This window comes from Pseudophryne corroboree, chromosome 5 (assembly GCF_028390025.1).
Source record: "Pseudophryne corroboree isolate aPseCor3 chromosome 5, aPseCor3.hap2, whole genome shotgun sequence".
Classification (NCBI taxonomy): Eukaryota; Metazoa; Chordata; class Amphibia; order Anura; family Myobatrachidae; genus Pseudophryne; species Pseudophryne corroboree.
Window position 1 is genome coordinate 102,672,204 of NC_086448.1, and position 25,255 is coordinate 102,697,458.

General features: G+C 47.9%; 1 protein-coding gene across 5 annotated transcripts in view; it reads right to left on the reverse strand.

The window, feature by feature from the left end:
* TRDMT1 (tRNA aspartic acid methyltransferase 1) overlaps positions 1 to 25,255 on the reverse strand; it is a 94,249-nt gene that overhangs the window by 21,147 nt on the left and 47,847 nt on the right. For all 5 annotated transcript variants that reach the window (XR_010177594.1, XM_063921526.1, XM_063921528.1 and 2 more), the window contains 4 exons: positions 19,941 to 20,017; positions 18,445 to 18,516; positions 17,464 to 17,529; positions 10,410 to 10,479 (listed from right to left, as the gene is read on the reverse strand). Coding sequence is in view for 4 of the 5 variants with exons in the window: in XM_063921526.1 (XP_063777596.1) it covers positions 10,410 to 10,479; positions 17,464 to 17,529; positions 18,445 to 18,516; positions 19,941 to 20,017 (285 nt within the window). In the remaining variant the exon portion in view is untranslated. The remainder of the gene's footprint in view (positions 1 to 10,409; positions 10,480 to 17,463; positions 17,530 to 18,444; positions 18,517 to 19,940; positions 20,018 to 25,255) is intronic.

The following is a 25,255-nucleotide window of genomic DNA, read 5'->3' on the forward strand; positions in this document are numbered from 1 at the left end:
CTCAGTTGTCCACTCCGGGAATGAACACTGCTGACAGTGCCAACACATGATTTTCCGCCCATCGGAGAATCCTTGTGGCTTCTGCCATCGCCATCCTGCTTCTTGTGCCGCCCTGTCGGTTTACATGAGCGACCGCCGTGATGTTGTCTGACTGGATCAGCACCGGCCGGTGTTGAAGCAGGGGTCTAGCCTGACTTAGGGCATTGTAAATGGCCCTTAGTTCCAGAATATTTTTGTGTAGGGAAGTCTCCTGACTTGTCCATAGTCCTTGGTAGTTTCTTCCCTGTGTGACTGCCCCCCAGCCTCGAAGGCTGGTATCCGTGCTCACCAGGACCCAGTCCTGTATGCCGAATCTGCGGCCCTTTAGAAGATGAGCACTCTGCAGCCACCACAACAGCGACACCCTGGCCCTTGGAGACAGGGTTATCCGCCGATGCATCTGAAGATGCGACCCGGACCACTTGTCCAACAGATCCCGCTGGAAGATCCTTGCATGGGACCTGGCGAATGGAATTTCTTCGTAAGAAGCTACCATCTTTCCCAGGGCTCACGTGCATTGATGCACCGACACCTGTATTTGTATTAGGAGGTCTCTGTCTAGAGACGACAACTCCTTGGACTTCTCCTCCGGGAGAAACACTTTTTTCTTGTTCTGTGTCCAGAACCATACCCAGGAACAGTATACGCGTCGTAGGAACCAGCTGCGACTTTGGAATATTCAGAATACAGCCGTGCTGTTGTAGCACTTCCCGAGATAGTGCTACTCCGACAAACAACTGCTCCCTGGACCTCACCTTTGTAAGGAGATCGTCCAAGTACGGGATAATTATTTCGGCCATTACCTTGGTAAATACCCTCGGTGCCGGGGACAGACCCACGGCAACGTCTGGAATTGGTAATAACAATCCTGTACCACAATTTTGAGGTACTCCTGGTAAGGAGGGTAAATAGGGACATGCAGGTAAGCATCCTTGATGTCCAGTGATACCATGAAATTCTCCAGGCTTGTAATAATCGCCCTGAGCGATTCCATTTTGAACTTGAACCTTCGTATATAAGTGTTCAAGGATTTAAATTTTAGAATGGGTCTCACCGAACCGTCTGGTTTCGGTACCACAAACATTTTGGGATAGTAACCCCGGCCTTGTTGAAGGACGGGTACCTTGATTTCACCTGCTGGAAATACAGCTTGTGAATTGCCGCCAGTACTACCTCCCTTTCTCCGAGGGCAGCAGGCAAGGCTGATGTGAGGTAACGGCGAGGGGGAGTCGCCTCGAACTCCAGCTTGTATCCCTGTGATACTACTTGCAGAACCTAGGGATCCACCTGTGGGCAAGCCCACTGGTCCCTGTGGAGCCCCAGCGTCATGCGGTGGACTCAGAAGAAGCGGGGGAAGATTTTTGATCCTGGGAACTGGCTGCCTGGTGCAGCTTTTTCCTTCTTCCCTTGTCTCTGTGCAGAAAGGAAGCGCCTTTGATTCGCTTGCTTTTCTGAAGCCGGAAGGACTGTACCTGAAAATACGGTGCTTTCTTAGGCTGTGAGGAAACCTGAGGTAAAAAAATTTCTTCCCAGCTGTTGCTGTGGATACGAGGTCCCAGAGACCATCCCCAAACAATTCCTCACCCTTATAAGACAGAATCTCCATGTGCCTTTTAAAGTCAGCATCACCTGTCCACTGCCGGATCTCTAATACCCTCCTGGCAGAATGGACATTGCATTACTTCTGGATGCCAGCCGGCAAATATCCCTCTGTGCATCCCTCATATATAAAACGACGTCTTTAATATGCTCTATGTTAGCAAAATATTATCCCTGTCTAGGGTATTAATATTATCTGACAGGGTATCAGACCACGCTGCAGCAGCACTATTCATGCTGAGGCAATTGCAGGTCTCAGTATAGTACCTGAGTGTGTATATACAGACTTCAGGATAGCCTCCTGCTTTTTATCAGCAGGCTCCTTCAAAGTGGCCGTATCCTAAGACGGCAGTGTCACCTTTTTTGACAAACGTGTGAGCACCTTATCCACCCTAGGGGATATCTCCCAACGTGACCTATCCTCTGACGGGAAAGGGTACGCCAGCAGTAACTTTTTAGAAATTACCAGTTTCTTATCGGGGGAACCCACGCTTCTTTACACACTTCATTCACTCATCTGATGTGGGAACAAAACACTGGCTGCTTTTTCTCCCCAAACATAAAACCCCTTTTATGTGGTACTTGGGTTAATGTCAGAATGTGTAACACATTTTTCATTGCCGAGATCATGCAACGGATGTTCCTATTGGATTATGTATATGTCTCAACCTCGTCGACACTGGAGTCAGACATCTGTGTCTGCCATCTGAGGTAACGGGCGTTTTTTGAGCCCCTGATGGCCTTTGAGACGCCTGGGCAGGCGCGGGCTGAGAAGCCGGCTGTCCCACAGCTGTTACGTCATCCAGCCTTTTATGTAAGGAGTTGACATTGTCGGTTAATACCTTCCACCTATCCATCCACTCTGGTGTCGGCCCCACAGGGGGCGACATCCCATTTATCGGCCTCTGCTCCGCCTCCACGTAACCTTCCTCATCCAACATGTCGACACAGCCGTACCGACACACCGCACACACACAGGGAATGCTCTGACTGAGGACAGGACCCCACAAAGTCCTTTCGGGAGACAGAGAGAGAGTATGCCAGCACACACCAGAGCGCTATATAATGCAGGGATTAACACTATAACCGAGTGATTTTTCCCCCAATAGCTGCTTGTATACACATATTGCGCCTAAATGTAGTGCCCCCCCCCCTCTCTTTTTAACCCTTTGAGCCTGAAAACCACAGGGGAGAGCCTGGGGAGCTGTCTTCCAGCTGCACTGTGAAGAAAAAATGGCGCCAGTGTGCTGAGGGAGATAGCCCCGCCCCTTTTTCGGCTGACTTTTCTCCCGCTTTTTTCATGGATTCTGGCAGGGGTAATTTATCACATATATAGCCCTGGGACTATATATTGTGATGATTTGCCAGCCAAGGTGTTTATATTGCCCCCCCCCCCCCCCCCCCCAGCGCCCTGCACCCATCAGTGACCGGAGTGTGAGGCGTGCATGAGGAGCAATGGCGCACAGCTGCCGTGCTGTGCGCTACCTTGTTGAAGACAGAAGTCTTCAGCCGCCGATTTTCCGGAACACTTCTTGCTTCTGGCTCTGTAAGGGGGCCGACGGCGCGGCTCCGGGACCGAACATCGAGGTCGGGTCCTGTGGTCGATCCCTCTGGAGCTAATGGTGTCCAGTAGCCTAAGAAGCCCAAGCTACCACCAGTTAGGTAGGTTCGCTTCTTCTCCCCTTAGTCCCTCGCTGCAGTGAGTCTGTTGCCAGCAGATCTCGCTGTAAAATAAAAAACCTAAAATATACTTTCTTTCTAGGAGCTCAGGAGAGCCCCTAGTGTGCATCCAGCTCAGCCGGGCACAAGATTCTAACTGGGGTCTGGAGGAGGGTCATGGTGGGAGGAGCCAGTGCACACCAGGTAGTCCTAAAGCTTTCTTTAGTTGTGCCCAGTCTCCTGCGGAGCCGCTATTCCCCATGGTCCTTACGGAGTCCCAGCATCCACTTAGGACGTCAGAGAAACTACTGATATGCAACATCCTCTAGGGGGAGCTTTAGCACATCCCTTATAGCTAAAATGAGGGGTTCAATACCCTATGTAGAAGTGGAATCCCCACCTATGGGATCCACATTGTCCCCATGATCCTGTATATCATCATCAGTATCTCATAGAAGTGCAGGTAAAGCACGTTTATGTGGACCTGCAGTAGAGGGGGGGGGGATGGGGAACATCAGCCCTGGCAGCTAGATCTGCTACTGCTTTTTGCAGTTCTTGTGCTTTGTTGGCATTTCCAGTGACCTGAGATGACATATCAGACATCATAGTTTTGATAGCCCCCAGCCAGGTGGGCTTGTGACTCTCCCCCTCATTGTCCTCAGCATTTTGTGAGGACTGACTAGACTGCTCACATGATAAGGAACCAGATGAAAGAGGGGAGAATCTGGCATTACATTCACTGGATAACTTCTGTTTCACCAAAACACAACACACATACAACACAGACTGATTACAATGCAAGCCTGCCCTATTGCATGTGAGAGGAGACGCAAAGGAAGAGAGGACCCAGCACACCCAAAACTGCAGAGCCCCAGTGAGGCTGTCAGTGTTTGCACATAACAGTGAGAACTACTTATACCATGTAATTCCCTCAGAGGAATAATATCTGTGCACAATTAGCGGCTCTCCCCTAATCAACACCCTGTACCAGTGATCCAGCATGTGAGGCTGCTGAAGGAGCTGTGTGAGGCTGCTGCTGCTTATGCAGAGGAAGGCGCCAAAATGCCGCTGAGCCTGCTCCAATGTAGCTACGCCCCCCTTACTGGAGTTACATAATTATATTTATACTGGTCCAGTCTCCTAACTATGCTGTAGCCTTACATGAATGTTTGGTACAGTCATAGCTAGCCAGTCTCACGCAGGGGCAAAAGCGGGTCCCCTCCAGGGGAATCCCGTATGCCTCACCCGCGCTTCTGTCGCACCAAGAACCAGGGGACCCCTAGCGGGGTCCCCGGTGTGTACTCACCACCGATGATCACCTTCAGGCAGTGTTAGGGGTGTGTGGCGTGCTGCGGCTGCGACAGTTAAGGCGCAGTGCCCCGCTGAACAAACAACCCCTCAGGGCGGTGGTCCTGCAGCGGGAAAGCAGCTCTGCACCTCACAAGGCCGGTGACGGTCCCTTCCCCTAACTCCCACGGTGCAGGTATGCTGTTGCCCAAACAGTACGAGGAAAGGATTTTGGTAATCAAAGGGCAAGATTCATACCAGCCCACACCATCCACACCATATAACATGGAATATACGCAACCAGTTAACAGTATGAACAAAACAGTATCAGGCAAAGACTGATTACAACTGTAACATAACCCTTATGTAAGCAATAACTATATACAAGCCTTTCAGAAAGTAGTCCGCACTGGGACGGGCGCCCAGCATCCTCTACGGACTAGGAGAAAAAGATTTACCGGTAGGTTTAAAATCTTATTTTCTCTTACGTCCTAGAGGATGCTGGGGACTCCGTAAGGACCATGGGGTTTATACCAAAGCTCCAGACCGGGCGGGAGAGTGCGGACGACTCTGCAGCACTGACTGAGCAAACGCAAGGTCCTCATCAGCCAGGGTATCAAACTTATAGAACTTTGCAAAAGTGTTTGAACCCGACCAGGTAGCTGCTCGGCAAAGCTGTAAAGCCGAGACGCCTCGGGCAGCCGCCCAAGAAGAGCCCACCTTCCTAGTGGAATGGGCCTTTCCCGAATTTGGTAACGGCAATCCTGCCGTAGAATGAGCCTGCTGAATCGTGTTACAGATCCAGCGAGCAATAGTCTGCTTCGAAGCAGGAGCACCAACTTTGTTGGCCGCATACAGGACAAACAGTGCTACCGTTTTCCTAACCCGAGCCGTCCTGGCTACATAGATTTTTAAGGCACTGACTACATCCATGGACTTGGAGTCCTCCAAGTCACCCGTAGCCACAGGCACCACAATAGGTTGGTTCATATGAAACGATGAAACCACCTTGGGCAAAAATTGAGGACGAGTCCTCAACTCCGCTCTATCCATTTGGAAAATCAGATAGGGGCTCTTGTGAGACAAGGCCGCCAATTCGGACACCCGCCTCGCAGATGCCAAGGCCAACAACATGACCACCTTCCAAGTGAGAAACTTTAATTCAACCGTCTGAAGCGGTTCAAACCAGTGAGAGTTTAGGAACCGTAATACCACGTTAAGGTCCCATGGTGCCACTGGGGGCACAAAAGGAGGCTGGATGTGCAGCACTCCCTTTACAAAAGTCTGGACTTCTGGGAGAGAAGCCAATTCCTTCTGAAAGAATATAGATAAAGCCGAAATCTGTACCTTAATGGAGCCTAACTTCAGGCCCATATCCACTCCTGTCTGTAGAAAGTGGAGAAAACGGCCCAGATGGAAATCCTCCGTAGGAGCATGTTTGGCTTCACACCAAGAATCATATTTCCTCCAGATACGGTGATAATGTTTCGCCGTCACATCCTTCCTAGCCTTAATCAGCGTAGGGATGACTTCTTCCGGAATACCTTTCCCAGCTAGGATTCGGTGTTCAACCGCCATGCCGTCAAACGTAACCGCAGTAAGTCTTGGAACACGCAGGGCCCCTGCTGTAACAGGTCCTCCCTGAGAGGAAGAGGCCACGGATCTTCTGTGAGCATTTCTTGAAGATCTGAGTACCAGGCCCTTCGAGGCCAATCTGGAACAATGAGTATTGTCTGCACTCTTTTTCGTCTTATGATTCTCAATATTTTTGAGATGAGAGGAAGAGGAGGGAACACATAGACCGACTGAAACACCCATGGTGTCACCAGGGCGTCCACCGCTACTGCCTGAGGGTCCCTTGACCCGGCACAATACCTCCGAAGCTTCTTGTTGAGGCGTGACACCATCATGTCCATTTGAGGAATTCCCCAAAGACTTGTTATCTCTGTAAAAACTTCTTGATGAAGTCCCCACTCTCCTGGATGGAGATCGTGCCTGCTGAGGAAGTCTGCTTCCCAGTTGTCCACTCCTGGAATGAAGACTGCTGACAGAGCGCTTACGTGATTTTCCGCCCAGCGAAGAATCCTGGTGGCTTCCGCCATTGCCACTCTGCTCCTTGTCCCGCCTTGGCGGTTTACATGAGCCACTGCTGTGACGTTGTCTGACTGAACCAGAACCGGTAGGCCGCGAAGAAGATTCTCCGCTTGTCGTAGGCTGTTGTATATGGCCCTCAATTCCAGTACGTTGATGTGCAGACAAGCCTCCTGGCTTGACAATAGTCCCTGACAATTTCTTCCTTGTGTGACTGCTCCCCATCCTCGGAGGCTCGCGTCCGTGGTTATCAGAACCCAGTCTTGAATGCCGAACCTGCGACCCTCTAGAAGGTGAGCACTCTGCAGCCACCACAGGAGAGACACCCTGGGGGACAGGCTTATCTTCTGATGTATTTGTAGATGGGACCCTGACCACTTGTCCAGATGGTCCCACTGAAATGTCCTCGCATGAAACCTGCCGAAAGGGATGTCCTCATAGGCTGCCACCATTTTCCCCAGAACTCGAGTGCATTGATGAACAGACACTCTTTTTGGTTTTAGCAGATCTTTGACCATGTTCTGGAGGTCCTGGGCTTTTTCCGTTGTTAGAAAAACCCTCTTCTATTCCGTGTCCAGAATCATGCCTAGGAATAATAGTCGAGTCGTTGGAATCAACTGTGACTTTGGCAGATTTAGAATCCAACCGTGCTGTTGTAGCACTCCCAGGGAGAGCGATACGCTTTTCAGCAATTGTTCTCTCGATCTCGCTTTTATCAGGAGATCGTCCAAGTACGGGATAATTGTGACTCCCTGCCTGCGCAGGAGCACCATCATCTCCGCCATCACCTTGGTGAAAATTCTCGGGGCCGTGGAAAGCCCAAACGGCAACGTCTGAAACTGGTAATGACAGTCCTGTACCGCGAATGTCAGGTACTCCTGATGAGGAGGATATATGGGGACATGAAGGTATGCATCCTTTATGTCTAGTGACACCATAAAATTTCCCCCTTCCAGGCTGGAGATCACTGCCCGGAGCGATTCCATCTTGAATTTGAACTTTTTCAAGTACAGGTTTTGGGATTTTAGATTTAAAATGGGTCTGACCGAGCCATCCGGCTTCGGGACCACGAACAGGGTCGAATAGTACCCTTTCCCCTGTTGGACTAGGGGAACCTTGATAATCACCTGCTGTTGACACAGCTTTTGAATTGCAGCTAACACTACTGCCCTCTCTGGGGGAGAGGCTGGCAAGGCCGACTTGAAAAATCGGTGAGGGGGCACCTCTTCGAATTCCAGTTTGTAGCCTTGGGATACAATTTCCATCGCCCAAGGATCCACGTCTGACAGAACCCAGACCTGGCTGAAGAGTCGAAGACGTGCCCCCACTGGTGCGGACTCCCTCAGTGGAGCCCCAGCGTCATGCGCTGAATTTAGTAGAAGCCGGGGAGGACTTCTGTTCCTGGGAACTAGCCGAAGCAGGCGTTCTTTTCCCTCTACCCTTACCTCTGGCGAGGAAGGATGAGCCCCGACCTCTTCTGGACTTATGCGACCGAAAGGACTGCATCTGATATTGCGGAGTTTTCTTTTGCTGCGGGGGAACAAAAGGCAAAAAGGTAGATTTACCCGCGGTAGCTGTTGAAACCAGGCGCGCAAGACCTTCCCCGAATAAAACTTCACCCTTGTAAGGTTAAAACATCCATATGCTTCTTTGAGTCGGCATCACCCGTCCATTGGCGGGTCCACAGGGCTCGCCTAGCAGAAATCGCCATGGCGTTGGCTCTCGAACCTAGCAGCCCAACGTCTCTTTGAGCGTCTCTCATATATAAGACTGCGTCTTTAATATGACCTAAAGTCAATGAAATGGTATCCCTATCTAGGGTATCAATATCAGCTGACAAGGTATCTGTCCAAGCTGCAACTGCACTACATACCCATGCCGATGCTATTGCCGGTCTGAGTAAAGCACCCGTATGCGTATAAATAGATTTTAAGGTAGTTCCTGTCTGCGATCAGCAGGATCCTTGAGGGCTGCCGTGTCTGGAGACGGTAGCGCCACCTTCTTGGACAAGCGCGTTAAAGCCTTGTCCACCCTGGGTGAGGATTCCCAACGTACCCTGTCCTGTGCAGGGAAAGGATACGCCATAAGAATCCTCTTGGGAATCTGCAGTTTTTTTCTGGAGTTTCCCAAGCTTTTTCAAATAACTCGTTCAGCTTATGAGATGGGGGAAAGGTTACCTCAGGTTTCTTTTCCTTATACATGCGCACCCTCGTGTCAGGGACAGAGGGGTCATCTGTGATATGCAAAACATCTTTTATTGCAATAATCATATAATGAATACTTTTGCCACCCTTGGGTGTAACCTTGCATCATTGTAGTCAACACTGGAGTCAGAATCCGTGTCGGTATCAGTGTCTGTTATTTGGGATAGAGAACGTTTTTGAGACCCTGAAAGGCCCTGTGACACAGTCAAAGCCATGATTGACTCCCTGTTTTTTCCCTGGACTCTGCTTTGTCCATCCTCTTATGTAATAAAGTCACATTTGCATTTAAAACATTCCACATGTCCAACCAATCAGGTGTCGGCGTTGCCGACGGAGACACCACAATCATCTGCTCCACCTCCTCCTTAGATGAGCCTTCCGCTTCATACATGTCGACACACTCGTACCGACACCCCCACACACACAGGGATATATTTATATGGAGACAGTTCCCCAATAAGGCCCTTTGGAGAGACAGAGAGAGTATGCCAGCACACACCCAGCGCCAACTGACACTGGAAACAAATTCCCAGATAATATAGCGCTTTTATATATAATTATCTGTATAATACACTCACTGCGCCTTACAAGTCCCCCCCCCCCCCCTCTTTTCAGCCCTGTGTCACCGTGTTCAGCAGGGGAGAGTCCGGGGTGCCAGCTTCTCTGCAGTACACTGTGGAGAAAATGGCGCTGGTTAGTGTTGTGGGACCAAGCTCCGCTCCCTCCAGCAGCGGGCTTCAGTCCCGCTCAATTTCGTATAACTGGCGGGGGATTTTTAAAACTATACTGATATGCCAGTCCTAGAGGTTTACATTGCTGCCCAGGGCGCCCCCCCTGCGCCCTGCACCCATCAGTGCCTGCTCGTGTGTGTTGTGTGTGGGAGCAATGGCGCGCAGCGTTAGCGCTGCGCGCTTACCTCAGGGAAGATCTGAAGTCTTCTGCCGCCTTTGAAGTCTTCTTTCTTCTTACACTCACCCGGCTTCTATCTTCCGGCTCTGTGAGGAGGACGGCGGTGCGGCTCTGGGACGAACGGCGAGGCGAGACCTGCGTTCCGACTCCCTCTGGAGCTAATGGTGTCCAGTAGCCTAAGAAGCAGAGCCTATCACTTAAGTAGGTCTGCTTCTCTCTCCTCAGTCCCACGATGCAAGCCTGTTGCCAGCAGTGATCCCTGAAAATAAAAAACCTAACAAAATTATTTTTTCAGAGAAACTCAGGAGAGCTCCCTGTAATGCACCCAGTCTCCTCTGGGCACAAGATCTAACTGAGGTCTGGAGGAGGGGCATAGAGGGAGGAGCCAGTGCACACCCATTCTAAAGTTCTTTTGTAGTGCCCATGTCTCCTGCGGAGCCAGTCTATACCCCATGGTCCTTACGGAGTCCCCAGCATCCTCTAGGACGTAAGAGAAATATATTGTTATTTTTAATTTATAAAGCCACCACAGGGGTTCTGCGATGCCGTACATTGGGATACATCAAACACTGTCAGTTTCAAACAAACTATCCGTGAGAGAACTCATTGTAATCTACTTACACACGTTGGAGACAGGAGGAACTCTTGGTAACCATACCCACAACTCTGCAATGTTTTGATCAATGCGTCTCTGCAGTAAATGAAATAACTAAGTTAATGTATAGATGCCAAAGCAAAAATAAGAATTTACTCACCGGTAATTCTATTTCTCGTAGTCCGTAGTGGATGCTGGGGACTCCGTAAGGACCATGGGGAATAGACGGGCTCCGCAGGAGACTGGGCACTCTAAAGAAAGATTCAGTACTATCTGGTGTGCACTGGCTCCTCCCTCTATGCCCCTCCTCCAGACCTCAGTTAAGGAAACTGTGCACGGAAGAGCTGACATTACAAGGAAAGGATTTTGGAATCCAGGGTAAGACTCATACCGGCCACACCAATCACACTGTACAACTTGTGATAAACTTACCCAGTTAACAGTATGAACAACAACTGAGCATCACTCAACCGATGCCACATAACCATAACCCTTTGTTAAGCAATAACTATATACACGTATTGCAGAAATTACGCACTTGGGACGGGCGCCCAGCATCCACTACGGACTACGAGAAATAGAATTACCGGTGAGTAAATTCTTATTTTCTCTAACGTCCTAGTGGATGCTGGGGACTCCGTAAGGACCATGGGGATTATACCAAAGCTCCCAAACGGGCGGGAGAGTGCGGATGACTCTGCAGCACCGAATGGGCAAACACAAGGTCCTCCTCAGCCAGGGTATCAAACCTGTAGAATTTTGCAAAAGTGTTTGAACCCGACCAAGTAGCAGCTCGGCAAAGCTGTAATGCCGAGACCCCTCGGGCAGCCGCCCAAGAAGAGCCCACTTTCCTTGTGGAATGGGCTTTCACTGATTTCGGCTGCGGCAATCCCGCCGCAGAATGAGCCTGCTGAATCGTGTTACAGATCCAGCGAGCAATAGTTTGCTTTGAAGCAGGAGCACCCAGCTTGTTGGATGCATACAGGATAAACAGCGAGTCAGTCTTCCTGACTCCAGCTGTTCTGGTTACATAAATCTTCAAAGCCCGGACTACGTCCAGTAACTTGGAATCCTCCAAGTCACGAGTAGCCGCAGGCACCACAATAGGTTGGTTCAAATGAAAAGATGCCACCACCTTTGGCAGAAACTGTGGACGAGTCCGCAATTCTGCCCTGTCCATATGGACACGTTAAGATCCCAAGGTGCCACTGGTGGCACAAAAGGGGGCTGAATATGCAGCACTCCCTTAACAAACGTCTGAACCTCAGGCAGTGAAGCCAGTTCTTTTTGAAAGAAAATGGATAGGGCCGAAATCTGGACCTTTATGGACCCCAATTTTAGGCCCATAGTCACACCTGACTGTAGGAAGTGCAGGAATCGACCCAGCTGGAATTCCTCTGTAGGGGCCTTCCTGGCTTCACACCAAGCAACATATTTTCGCCATATACGGTGATAATGCTTTGCTGTCACATCCTTCCTAGCCTTTATCAGCGTAGGAATAACTTCATCCGGAATGCCCTTTTCTGCTAGGATCCGGCGTTCAACCGCCATGCCGTCAAACGCAGCCACGGTAAGTCTTGGAACAGACAGGGCCCCTGTTGCAACAGGTCTTGTCTGAGAGGCAGAGGCCATGGTTCCTCTGTGAGCATTTCTTGCAGTTCCGGGTACCAGTCCTTCTTGGCCAGTCCGGAACAATGAGTATTGTTTTCACTCTTCTTTGTCTTACGATTCTCAGTACCTTGGGTATGAGAGGAAGAGGAGGAAACACATAGACCGACTGGAACCCCAACGGTGTTACCAGTGTGTCCACAGCTATCGCCTGAGGGTCCCTTGACCTGGCGCAATACCTTTTTAGCTTTTTGTTGAGGCGGGACGCCATCATGTCCACCTGTGGCAGTTCTCACCGATTTGCAATCTGCTTGAAGACTTCTTGATGAAGTCCCCACTCTCCCGAGTGGAGATCGTGTCTGCTGAGGAAGTCTGCTTCCCAGTTGTCCACTCCCGGAATGAACACTGCTGACAGTGCTTGCACGTGATTCTCCGCCCACCGAAGAATCCTGGTGGCTTCCGCCATTGCCACCCTGCTTCTTGTGCCGCCCTGGCGGTTTACATGGGCGACTGCCGTGATGTTGTCTGACAGAATCAGCACTGGTTGGTCTCGAAGCAGAGGCTCCGCTTGACTCAGGGCGTTGTATATGGCCCTTAGTTCCAGGATATTGATGTGCAGACAAGTCTCTTGACTTGACCACAGCCCTTGGAAGTTTCTTCCCTGAGTGACTGCCCCCCATCCTCGGAGGCTTGCATCCGTGGTCACCAGGACCCAGTCCTGTATGCCGAACCTGCGGCCCTCGAGGAGGTGAGCACTCTGCAGCCACCACAGAAGAGACACCCTGGCCCTGGGAGACAGGGTGATCAGCCGATGCATCTGAAGATGCGATCCGGACCACTTGTCCAGCAGATCCCACTGAAAGATCCTCGCATGGAACCTGCTGAAGGGAATGGCTTCGTATGACGCCACCATCTTTCCCAGGACTCGCGTGCAGTGATGCACCGATACCCGTTTTGGTTTTAGTAGGTCTCTGACCAGAGTCACAAGCTCCTGAGCCTTTTCCTCCGGGAGAAACACCTTCTTCTGGTCTGTGTCCAGAATCATGCCCAAGAAGGGCAGACGCGTCGTAGGAATCAGCTGCGACTTTGGAATATTCAGAATCCAGCCGTGCTGACGCAACACTTCCTGAGAGTGTGCTACGTTGATCAGCAACTGCTCCCTGGACCTCGCCTTTATGAGGAGATCGTCCAAGTATGGAATAATTGTAACTCCTTGCTTCCGAAGGAGCACCATCATTTCCGCCATCACCTTGGTAAATATTCTCGGTGCCGTGGACAATCCAAACGGCAGCGTCTGGAATTGGTAATGACAGTCCTGTACCACAAACCTGAGGTACTCCTGATGAGGTGGATAAATGGAGACATGCAAGTAAGCATCCTTGATGTCCAGAGATACCATAAAATCCCCCTCTCCAGGCTTGCAATGACCGCTCTGAGCGATTCCATTTTGAACTTGAATTTCTTCAGATAAATGTTCAGGGATTTTAAATTCAAGATGGGTCTGACCGAACCGTCCGGTTTCGGTACCACAAACATCGTGGAATAGTAACCCCTTCCTTGTTGAAGGAGGGGAACCTGTATTATCACCTGCTGGATGTACAGCTTGTGAATTGCCGCCAGCACTACCTCCCTTTCCGTGGGGGAAGCTGGCAAGGCCGACTTTAGGAAACGGTGAGGGGGCGTCACTTCGAATTCCAGCTCGTATCCTTGAGACACAACTTGTATAGCCCAAGGATCCACCTGTGAGCGAACCCACTGGTGGCTGAAATTTCTGAGACGCGCCCCCACCGCTCCTGGCTCCAGTCGTGGAGCCCCAGCGTCATGCGGTGGATTTAGTGGAAGCCGGGGAGGACTTTTGTTCCTGGGAACTAGCTGCCTGGTGCAGCTTCTTTCCTCTACCCCTGCTCCTGGCAAGAAAGGATGCACCTCTGACTTTCTTGCTTTTTTGAGAACGAAAGGACTGCATTTGGTAATACGGTGCTTTCTTTGGCTGTGAGGGAATGTAAGGCAAGAAATTTGACTTCCCAGCTGTGGCTGTGGACACAAGGTCCGAAAGACCGTCCCCAAATAATTCCTCACCCTTGTAAGGCAAAACCTCCATGTGTTTTTTAGAGTCGGCATCCCCTGTCCATTGCCGAGTCCATAAGACCCTTCTGGCAGAAATGGACATTGCATTTATTCTAGAGCCCAGCAGGCAAATGTCCCTCTGGGCATCCCGCGTATATAGGACGGCGTCTTTGATATGCCCCAGGGTTATTAAAACAGCGTCCCTGTCCAGGGTATCTATGTCCTCCGACAGAGTATCTGTCCATGCTGCTACAGCACTACACATCCAGGCCGAAGCAATGGCTGGCCTCAGTAGAGTACCAGAATGTGTATAAACAAACTTCAGGATAGCTTCCTGCTTCCTATCCGCAGGATCCTTTAGGGCGGCCGTATCCTGTGACGGCAGGGCCACCTTCTTAGATAAGCGTGTCAGCGCTTTGTCTACCCTAGGGGAGGATTCCCAGCGTAACCTGTCCGTTGGCAGGAAAGGATACGCCATCAGTAGCTTTTTGGAAATCACCACTCTCTTATCAGGGGAACCCCACGCTTCTTCACATAATTCATTTAACTCATGTGAAGGGGGAAAAGTCACTTCTTGTCTTTTCTCCCCAAACATATAAACCCTCTTGTCAGGGACAGGGTTTTCCTCTGCAATGTGCAATACCTCCTTCATTGCAATAATCATGTAGCGGATGGCCTTGGTCATTTTAGGCTGTAATTTTGCCTCATCATCATCGACACTGGAGTCAGACTCCGTGTCGACATCTGTGTCAACCAGCTGAGATAGTGGGCGCTTATGAGACCCTGACGGCCTCTGAGCTGCAGGATCAGACATGGGTTGAGACCCTGACTGTCCCAAGGCTCCAGCCTTATCCAATCTTCTATGTAAGGAGCTTACATTATCATTTAAGACCTTCCACATATCCATCCAATCCGGTGTCGGCCCTGACGGCTGCGACACCACATTCAACTGCACTTGTTCCGCCTCCACGTAACCCTCCTCATCAAACATGTCGACACTGACGTACCGACACACTGCACACACACAGGGAATGCTCTGACTGAGGACAGGGCCCCACAAAGGCTTTTGGGGAGACAGAGAGAGAGTATGCCAGCACACACCACAGCGCTATATAACTCAGGGATTTACACTGTAATTAGTGTCCACCCAGTAGCTGCTGATTATAACGTTTTTGCGCCTAAATTTATGTGCCCCCCCTCTCTTTTTTCCCTTCTTGTACCTGGATACTGCAGGGGAGAGCCTGGGGAGCTGCTTCCAGCGGAGCTGTGAAAAGAAATGGCGCTGGTTAGTGCTGAGGAAGAAGGCCCCGCCCCCTCAGCGGCGGGCTTCTTTCCCGCTTTCATGTGTCAAAAATGGCGGGGGCTCGGATATATATTCAGTCCCAGACTGTATATAGGTCTATTTTTGCCAAAAGGTACTTAATTGCTGCCCAGGGCGCCCCCCCCTGCGCCCTGCACCCTACAGTGACCGGAGTGTGCGGTGTGCTGTGGGAGCAATGGCGCACAGCTGCAGTGCTGTGCGCTACCTTAAGTGAAGACTGGAGTCTTCTGCCGCCGCTTTCGATGTCTTCTTGCTTCTGCTGCTTCAGTTCTTCTGGCTCTGCGAGGGGGACGGCGGCGCGGCTCCGGGAACGGACGATCAAGGTTAGGTACCTGTGTTCGATCCCTCTGGAGCTAATGGTGTCCAGTAGCCTAAGAAGCGCAACCTAGCTGCAGTGAGTAGGTTTGCTTCTCTCCCCTCAGTCCCACGTAGCAGAGAGTCTGTTGCCAGCAGAAGCTCTCTGAAAATAAAAAACCTGACAAAATACTTTCTTTTCTAGCAAGCTCAGGAGAGCCCACTAGGAGCACCCAGCTCTGGCCGGGCACAAATTCTAACTGAGGTCTGGAGGAGGGGCATAGAGAGAGGAGCCAGTGCACACTAGATAGTACTGAATCTTTCTTTAGAGTGCCCAGTCTCCTGCGGAGCCCGTCTATTCCCCATGGTCCTTACGGAGTCCCCAGCATCCACTAGGACGTTAGAGAAAATCTCTCTTTAATGTTTATTCTTTAATACAGGCCGGTCACTTACAATGTTTAATCCAGATTAATCACTAATTTATGTATAGTCTTACAATCTGTCTATATAAAGTCTGTTGCTGAGACTTGACCAAGAATATTGCCAAATCCTGTCTCCCCAAAGACACAACTAAAATTGTCATACAAGATGCGGTTATGTAACCGGCGGTGACAATACCGACGCCAGGTTCCCAAGAGATGAATAGCCTGCCAGTCGGCTTGCCAACCAACAGGGACTATTCCCACTCGTGGGTGCCCCTGCAAGGGGCTTCGCTGCGCTTGTCCTCCCCTGCCAGCCATCTAAAAGCCTGGGATGCCACGAACCCAACCCTCTCATACAGTACAGACCCTGATTGTACTTTGTTTGAACAACTACAATCTCCTGATAATTTGCCCAGTTGCTTCTCAACTTCCCCAAATATGCTCTATCCTAATTCTGGAGCTGAGTGTCACCCTTTCCATCAGAATCCATACTACTCACTCTCTACTCCAAGCAGTGGTGGATCCAGCACGGGCGTGCTGGGCAGGAGAGCATTAGCCCACAGTACCAGTTCCTTTTAAATGTTTTTTTTTGCCTTCTCAACAACCAGGCACACCTATATTGTGTGTGGCCGCAAAGGGTACAACAGTAGTAACACACTAATTTGTAAATGGCTATGGACACCAATCAGAGCAGTGGGAGGTCTCCACACTCGGACTGACGAAGAACTGGAACTATCTACCAACAGAATAGTCCATAATCCAGATCCACCCTTGACTCCAATCCCCAATGTGGTTTCCTATGATCTACTGAAAATTATAGGCGCAAATACAGCTATTGAGTGTAAAATTTGCATCTGGAAAAACTATTTTGTGCCACAGTGGAGAAAATGAAAAATGTATAACCTGATTTAGAGTTGTGAAAGTGGAGTGGCCTAGCTCAACTCTAAAATGTAGTGCAAAAATACAAGTGGTCAGCAAGTGTGTGTAACGTGCAACGATTTCCCTGTATACAAATCAGTATTTGTATTTCGACACATTTCATCACAACGTGGACAAAATTTATATATATCTCTAAATTATTCCCATAGTCCTCACTCTTACTTAGATACCCAAAAACATTACATTTATCGGAACCACCATTTCGGGATGAGCATGTTGACAAGTAGTGACGTAAAATGATTTCTTATTTCCCCGTTATCTGGCTATCAGAAATGATAGTTTATGGTGCCCCACTGCCACCAATACTGTACGGGCCCCTGAGAGTTTCTTGAAATGCTCCCTTGCCATGTTTAAATACTTAATGAATTGTAACAGACAGATAGGCAAACGTTACATTCAAATTTCTAAATAGAAAAAAAAAAACATTACCGTGCCGCAGAGGATTCAAATCCTTTCACATTCTCCAGAAGAATATAAGTGGGAGGCCTCTTTAATCTATATAAATTAGTAAATAAGTATAAGATAAAGTGTTTATAGAAGAATCAAATAACCAAAACACTAAAGGCCCATACACACTTGCCGATAAAATGAGCGACTGCGCTCATTTTCCCCCTCCCTGAGCGACGGCGCTCATTTTAATCGGGAAGTGTGTATACCGCCAGTGACTACCGATGCGCGGCCCCGCGGGTCGGCAACGATCGTCGCTGTCAGCAGTGCATGCATTCTCAATCTGGAATGTCGTCCAGAAGCTGCATACACGGCTGGCGGAGGCGTGACGTCACTGAGCGATATGAGCGATCATATCGCTCAGTGTGTACAGTTGGCCGCCGACCGGCAGGCCCAGGAGGGTAAACACTAGACAACGTCGCTCACAGAGCGACATCGTCTAATGTGTATGGGCCTTAAGCACATAATTTATTATGTTTATACAATAAATATATTACAATAACTACAGCTATAGAGGGAACTAGAGTAAAGTCATAGACAAGATATAATTTTCAGTATATGTAATATGGGTGTGTATCATGTTACAGGAGTGTGGGATCCCGGTGGTCAGCATCTTGGATCCCGGCCGCAGAATGCCGGCAGGGTGAGGCAAGCGCATCAAGCGGTCACCGGGGGTTCTATTCTCACTCTATGTCATGTCGTGGGCACCCACGAGTGGGAATAGTTCCTGTTGGTCGGCATGCTGACCGTCGGGATTGTGAGGGGGCGGGATGTAGGGGGAGGTAATGTGTAACATTCCTTATGTAAACTAACGTTTCATACTTTAAAAAGAAAAGAAAATATGCAATTCAACAAAAGAAAAAAAAAAAAACAGCAGTGATTTATCGCAGTTAATAGATTCATGGAATTTGGTCCAAAAATAATCTAAGGTTTATAACTTCAATGTAAGAGCTGACAAAGCACCTTGGGAGGACTTCCAAAACATAGAGGAAACTCTTTGCCCTAGGATCAGACACATCACCTTTCAGGCCGATCCTAAGAGGAGAAAACAAAATAAACAAGCACATGAAGTATGTGCAGTAATTAGCTAATGAATGACAATAGGAAATTATAAATTAAAAGTTTTAGACGCCAACTAAGCATTTTTCACAGACGGCAACAAAAAGATCACTTGGAAGAAGTCCAAGCACTCTACTAAATAAAACTACTGGATATTAATCAGCTAAGCGAAAGGGATACATCTTCTGGACATTAGATTATGCATATTTTAATAAATAAAGGAACTAAGCCTGTAAATAGTAACACTGGTAATATTCATTAGTCAACTTAAGCCTTCCAAGAAAATAAAATGGAGAGATCTTTGCAGAAATATTATCAGCTTTTCTGTTAGGGCCTCATCCGTTTTCTGATGATCCCTACGCCTCTCTGGGCGCTGATGGCAGGTCTGATACAGCAAACATGGGTAACGCTCTATGGTTTCTCAGAACAAACTAGGACGTTATACAGTGAAACATTAATAACTGTGCATTATATTAATTTACTCTAAGATGTGCAACCCAGATAGTTATTTGAGAGGCTGCAGCAATCAAGCCAAGCAGAAATGGTCATTGCTATAATTCTTGGGTTGGTTACCATTAGGAAAATGCAATGACACTGAGGCCTCCATGCGGTGGTAACCAGCACCTGCACTTGTGGTGGTGGTTGGGGGAGGGGAGATGGGTGGAAGAGGGGAATATAGAGAACATGCCTTTAACCACAATAAGCTTGCTTGTAATAAATGTAAGTAAGCAGAGCAGGCTAAAGGGCCACATACACTAGAACGATAATGGTCGATAAATCGGATGGAAAGTGGCAAATCGGATGTGTTTCACATCCGATCTGATGCGCGGTCCTGTGAGCATCGGATCGGAGCCCCTAGGTCGTTAGTGCAGCACTCATGATATGTCGGTTACCGCAGGCATTGCTGGGATCGCATAAGATACATTGGGGCAGATGTATTAACCTGGAGAAGGCATAAGGAAGTGATAAACCAGTAATAAATGCAAGGTGATAAACGCACCCAATCAGCTCCTACCTGTTAATTTACATATTGGAGCTGATTGGTTGGTGCGTGTATCACCTTGCACATATCACTGGTTTATCACTTCCTTATGCCTTCTCCAGGTTAATACATCTGCCCCAATGTATGCCAAAGGACCTCATACGATGTATCCTATGCAATTCTGCGGCCCGGCAGGCTGCCGGGTGGTTCAAGGGAAATCGTATGCGACATGAGGGTCCGTCATGTCGCTGTAGTGTATGGGACCCTTAAGTGACGCTGTGGCTCTACAAAGGCTCCTGGACACAGGTAGATGCATGGGACCTGACACCAGGGGGTAAGGGCCCAAGCGACTATGTTTTTATATGAGCACTGTTCTACCTAAGAATTACACAGTTCAAGGAATATTTTTTAAACATACCGTGTAAATGGTTGGCAGGGCGGGCTCATCAAGATCATATCAAAAGACAAGCAATCCAGCTCTTTTACTGGGATTCCCTGGTACAAAAGAAAGGAAAGTATACATGGAGTGATAAGCACAATACCTAGGGCAGATGTATTAAGCCTGGATGTATTAAGTGATAAAGCAGTGATAAGTGGAAGGTGATAACGTACCGGCTAATCAGCTCCTAACTGTCATTTTTCAAACCTGTAATGACTGGCTGGCGCGTTATAACCTTCCACTTATCACTGCTTTATCACTTCTCCAGGCTTAATACATCTGCCACTTCTATACTGGGTATTTATAAGCTAAGAACAATGAAGTAGATCCAAAAGTTTCTATAAACAGCACAAAATTCCACACACTGTGATTGGGGTTTAAAAGGAAAGGACAAGAATACATGGACACCATGTAGGACTTTTGTTGCAGGTAGAACCTGGAAAACACCTTAGGGTTGCTGTTGCATATAGATACAGACCTATCATCTCCTACTCTATTATATTATATAGCCCCAGCTCACGTCAGCAGCCATCACATACCAAGAATCTGTTCACTTGAATAGTCAGGGACTGATGTGAGTCATTAAACATTTTCTCCCATAAGGCATGCTATAGAAGCTTCTTTAGGATCCCTAATATACCCAGAGATGCTACAGTTCTAGGAAATGCCCCCTTAGTGGCACGGAAATTAGACACCAGTTGAATTCATCAGGAGAGCAGTCTGAATTATTTTGGACCAATATTAAAAAGGTACGTGATCTGTCATTACAAGGAAGACCGCTATACCCATAAAGACACAACCACACCGGGGAAAGGGGAGAGTAAGGGTCCAAAAATTATCAGCACCAAGCTGGGGGGTTTTCATTTATCATTTTATCATTCCCTTGCTCACAGCACTAGGCAGAAGTATATTTTATTGTGTCATCCCCTATCTCAAAAGTCCTATTCTACCGGACAGTCCCATCAAATTAGCACAGTTAGGAGGTACAGAATGTACATAAAGTTCATCGATCTAGCTTCTTCTTACAAATGAAAGCAAAATCAGTTCATGTTAAATTGACATCTAAATACCATTTCCCATATGTTGGTTCATATTTTACACTTGATTATGAATGCATTTAAATAAAATGCATCAGTCTACACAGAGCTTGACCACCATTGGCTACTAACACAGCCCGTCAGATGCAGCCGGTTCCTCACACAATCACGAGTGGAGAGGTCACTGAACACTCCGCTAATTAAATATTCTGTGCTGTTGTGATCATACCAGAGATAAGATATGATACAGGCCCTCTGGGTTTTCTATTCCCACCCATGCAAAATTGGTGATGAGCAGGAGATAAAGGGTGAATAAAAAAAGGTGCCCTGACCCTAGTTTACAGCATTTTAAAAATTATCTTAATGTCATAAATGTAATGGAAAATGATTATTTCACACTACTTTCACTTTATTAAGGCCACAGTCCTGAGCAGTTATTGATACTAAGAGATATCAATGTCTCGATAAGATAGCAGCACTTACAACTATAAGCCAAATAATCAAATACTGTAAGCTGCTAAGGTAATAAAAACATGATATAAACCCTTACACAGCTTTCCCTATAGATTGTAAGCTTACGAGCAGGGCCTTCCTACCTCTATACCTGTTTGTTATTACCTAGTTTTGTCATATCATTGTTATTTCCAATTGTAAAGCGCAAAAAAAAATTGCTGCGCTATATAAGAAACTGCTACTAAATATGAAATGCCTGTAAGCACGTCTGATTCACTACGGGACTGACCATCTACAAATGCCTGTGCTCACACTACTCTCTATAGCAGTGATCTCCAACCCGTAGCTTGCGAGCTACCGGTAGCTCGCCGTAGTATTTTCGGTAGCTCACAGAGCACACGGGCTTGGGCAGTCACCTTCCTTCATTTTTAATATGGTGCCGGCCGTAAGCCAATCAGAGCTCGTGGACCGGCAGTGGCGGCACCTGTTTGGCTGTCGGACCGCAAGTTTTGATTGGTTCACTTATCGGCACCATATTTTAAATGCCCACCGCCGCCGGAGACTCTGTCACCCTCACCGCAGCCGCTCTCTGGACTTGACAGGAGAGGCGCGCGCTGCGCTCTCCTCCCCTTCCGTCCCTCATACAGGAGGAGCAGCACCGGCGGCAGTAGAAAAAGCCAGTAAGGTTTAGAACTGTGTGGGGCACATCATTAAACATCATTTAATGTTCAAATTAAACATCATTTTTTCTGGCGCTGCGGGGGGGGGGGGGGGGGGCATTTTATCTGGCACTGCAGGGGTAATTGTATCTGGCACTGGTGGGGGCATTGTATCTGGCACTGCTGGGGAGCATTATTTGTGTATCTGGCACTATGGGGGGCATTACTTGTAGTTGTGCGGCCACACCCACTTTTGTGAGACCACACCCACTTTCGCAGGAACGCACGTGCATTGGGGGGAGGGGGTAGCTCCTTCAGAGGTTTTATTTTCCGAAAGTAGCTCACACCCCAGTTAAGGTTGGAGACCACTGCTCTATAGCATGCTCTAAATGAAACGCACATCCCTAGACAGCGCTTGGGATCTTTGATCCCTACGGAGATATGAATCATTTGTTTCCACAGCAAACAGTAGGAAGTCTAAAATACAATATAAGATATACTCAGACCAGTTAATGTAAAATTACATTACTCAGTCCAGATTTTTGTTTTACTGCACTATTACAGACAATGCATTGAAAAAAAAGCCTCAAATAAATATTTCCTTCCTGTGGCCGGTTATTATGAGCATGTCCAATAAGTCGCCCTTGTGTGCCAAAGAAGATTTCTGCAGCAAACAGGCTCCGGGAATTGCTGATGAAGAATGGTGGCACTCCACACCATAGAAGTCACAATGTTTTGCTAAACTATGAATCTAGCACAGTGCAGTAGACAAATCTGTTAATAACATAATCCTAATAAAGTAAAATAGTACATAATATTACATATGAAGTGTTTCCCAGCAGTGTCACAGTGACATGCACTGAAAATGATGACTGTAGTAGTTTAAAGCTGACTTATCAGTTAACCTTTGCCCAATGGTAATACTGCTAATGACACAACTAGTTTCCCAAAGTATCTAATTGTACTAACACTGTATGAAAGTGTACGTGTATCCCATATCTTCCCTGTAGAATACGTTACACTAAAATGAACTTTCTCTGAAATGTCTATTCCAGTCTCTGATAGAACGTTACAAGGAAGAGCTGTTTCTTCTCTGCAATAGGTATAAAGGCTCAATTTTATGTACATTGCTTTATCACTCTTACTTTCATTTGTGCTTTAAAGCATGGATTTTATATCACCAGATACTGCTGTCATCGGGTAAGAAACTGAACAGGTTTGTGGATATCACATCTGCCTCAATAAATACAGGGGTCTTGATGGAGGCAAAAATAAATCAACAAGCAGGCTAAAAATTAATAACCCTAAAGCTGGAAAGCAATCAGTGCCTGCTGGTATATATATATATATATATATATATATATACACTGCTCAAAAAAATAAAGGGAACACTAAAATAACACATCCTAGATCTGAATGAATGAAAAATTCTTATTAAATACTTTGTTCTTTACATAGTTGAATGTGCTGACAACAAAATCACACAAAAATTATCAATGGAAATCAAATTTATTAACCCATGGAGGTCTGGATTTGGAGTCACCCTCAAAATTAAAGTGGAAAAACACACTACAGGCTGATCCAACTTTGATGTAATGGCCTTAAAACAAGTCAAAATGAGGCTCAGTAGTGTGTGTGGCCTCCACGTGCCTGTATGACCTCCCTACAACCAACACAAGTGGCTCAGGTAGTGCAGCTCATCCAGGATGGCACATCAATGCGAGCTGTGGCAAGAAGGTTTGCTGTGTCTGTCAGCGTAGTGTCCAGAGCATGGAGGCGCTACCAGGAGACAGGCCAGTACATCAGGAGACGTGGAGGAGGCCTTAGGAGGGCAACAACCCAGCAGCAGGACCGCTACCTCCGCCTTTGTGCAAGGAGGAACAGGAGGAGCACTGCCAGAGCCCTGCAAAATGACCTCCAGCAAGCCACAAATGTGTATGTGTCTACTCAAACGATCAGAAACAGACTCCATGAGGGTGGTATGAGGGTTCGACGTCCACAGGTCGGGGTTGTGCTTACAGCTCAACACCGTGCAGGACGTTTGGCATTTGCCAGAGAACACCAAGATTGGCAAATTCGCCACTGGCGCCCTGTGCTCTTCACAGATGAAAGCAGGTTCTCACTGAGCACATGTGACAAACGTGACAGAGTCTGGAGACGCCAAGGAGAACGTTCTGCTGCCTGCAACATCCTCCAGCATGACCGGTTTGGCAGTTTGTCAGTAATGGTGTGGGGTAGCATTTCTTTGGGGGGCCGCACAGCACTCCATGTGCTCGCCAGAGGTAGCCTGACTGCCATTAGGTACCGAGATGAGATCCTCAGACCCCTTGTGAGACCATATGCTGGTGCGGTTGGCCCTGGGTTCCTCTTAATGCAAGAAAATGCTAGACCTCATGTGGCTGGAGTGTGTCAGCAGTTCCTGCAAGACGAAGGCATTGATGCTATGGACTGGCCCGCCCGTTCCCCAGACTTGAATCCAATTGAGTACATCTGGGATATCATGTCTCGCTCCATCCACCAACGCCATGTTGCACCACAGACTGTCCAGGAGTTGGCGGATGCTTTAGTCCAGGTCTGGGAGGAGATCCCTCAGGAGACCATCCACCACCTCATCAGGAGCATGCCCAGGCATTGTAGGGAGGTCATAGAGGCACGTGGAGGCCACACACACTACTGAGCCTCATTTTGACTTGTTTTAAGGACATTACATCAAAGTTGGATCAGCCTGTAATGTGTTTTTCCACTTTAACTTTGAGGGTGACTCCAAATCCAGACCTCCATGGGTTAATAAATTTGATTTCCATTGATAATTTTTGTGTGATTTTGTTGTCAGCACATTCAACTATGTAAAGAACAAAGTATTTAATAATAATATTTCATTCATTCAGATCTAGGATGTGTTATTTTAGTGTTCCCTTTATTTTTTTGAGCAGTATATATATATATATATATATATCTATATCTATCTATCTGTAGTATATACAGTATATCTATATCTAGAAGCAGCTGACAGCTTGTGCTAAATTGCCCAGGTATAATTCACTGTTACTGACAATGGCTTTACCATAATTATCCTAATGGGAGAGCAACTTCTGGTTACACATTCACACAGTACCTCCTAATAGTTACATATACACATTGGGTG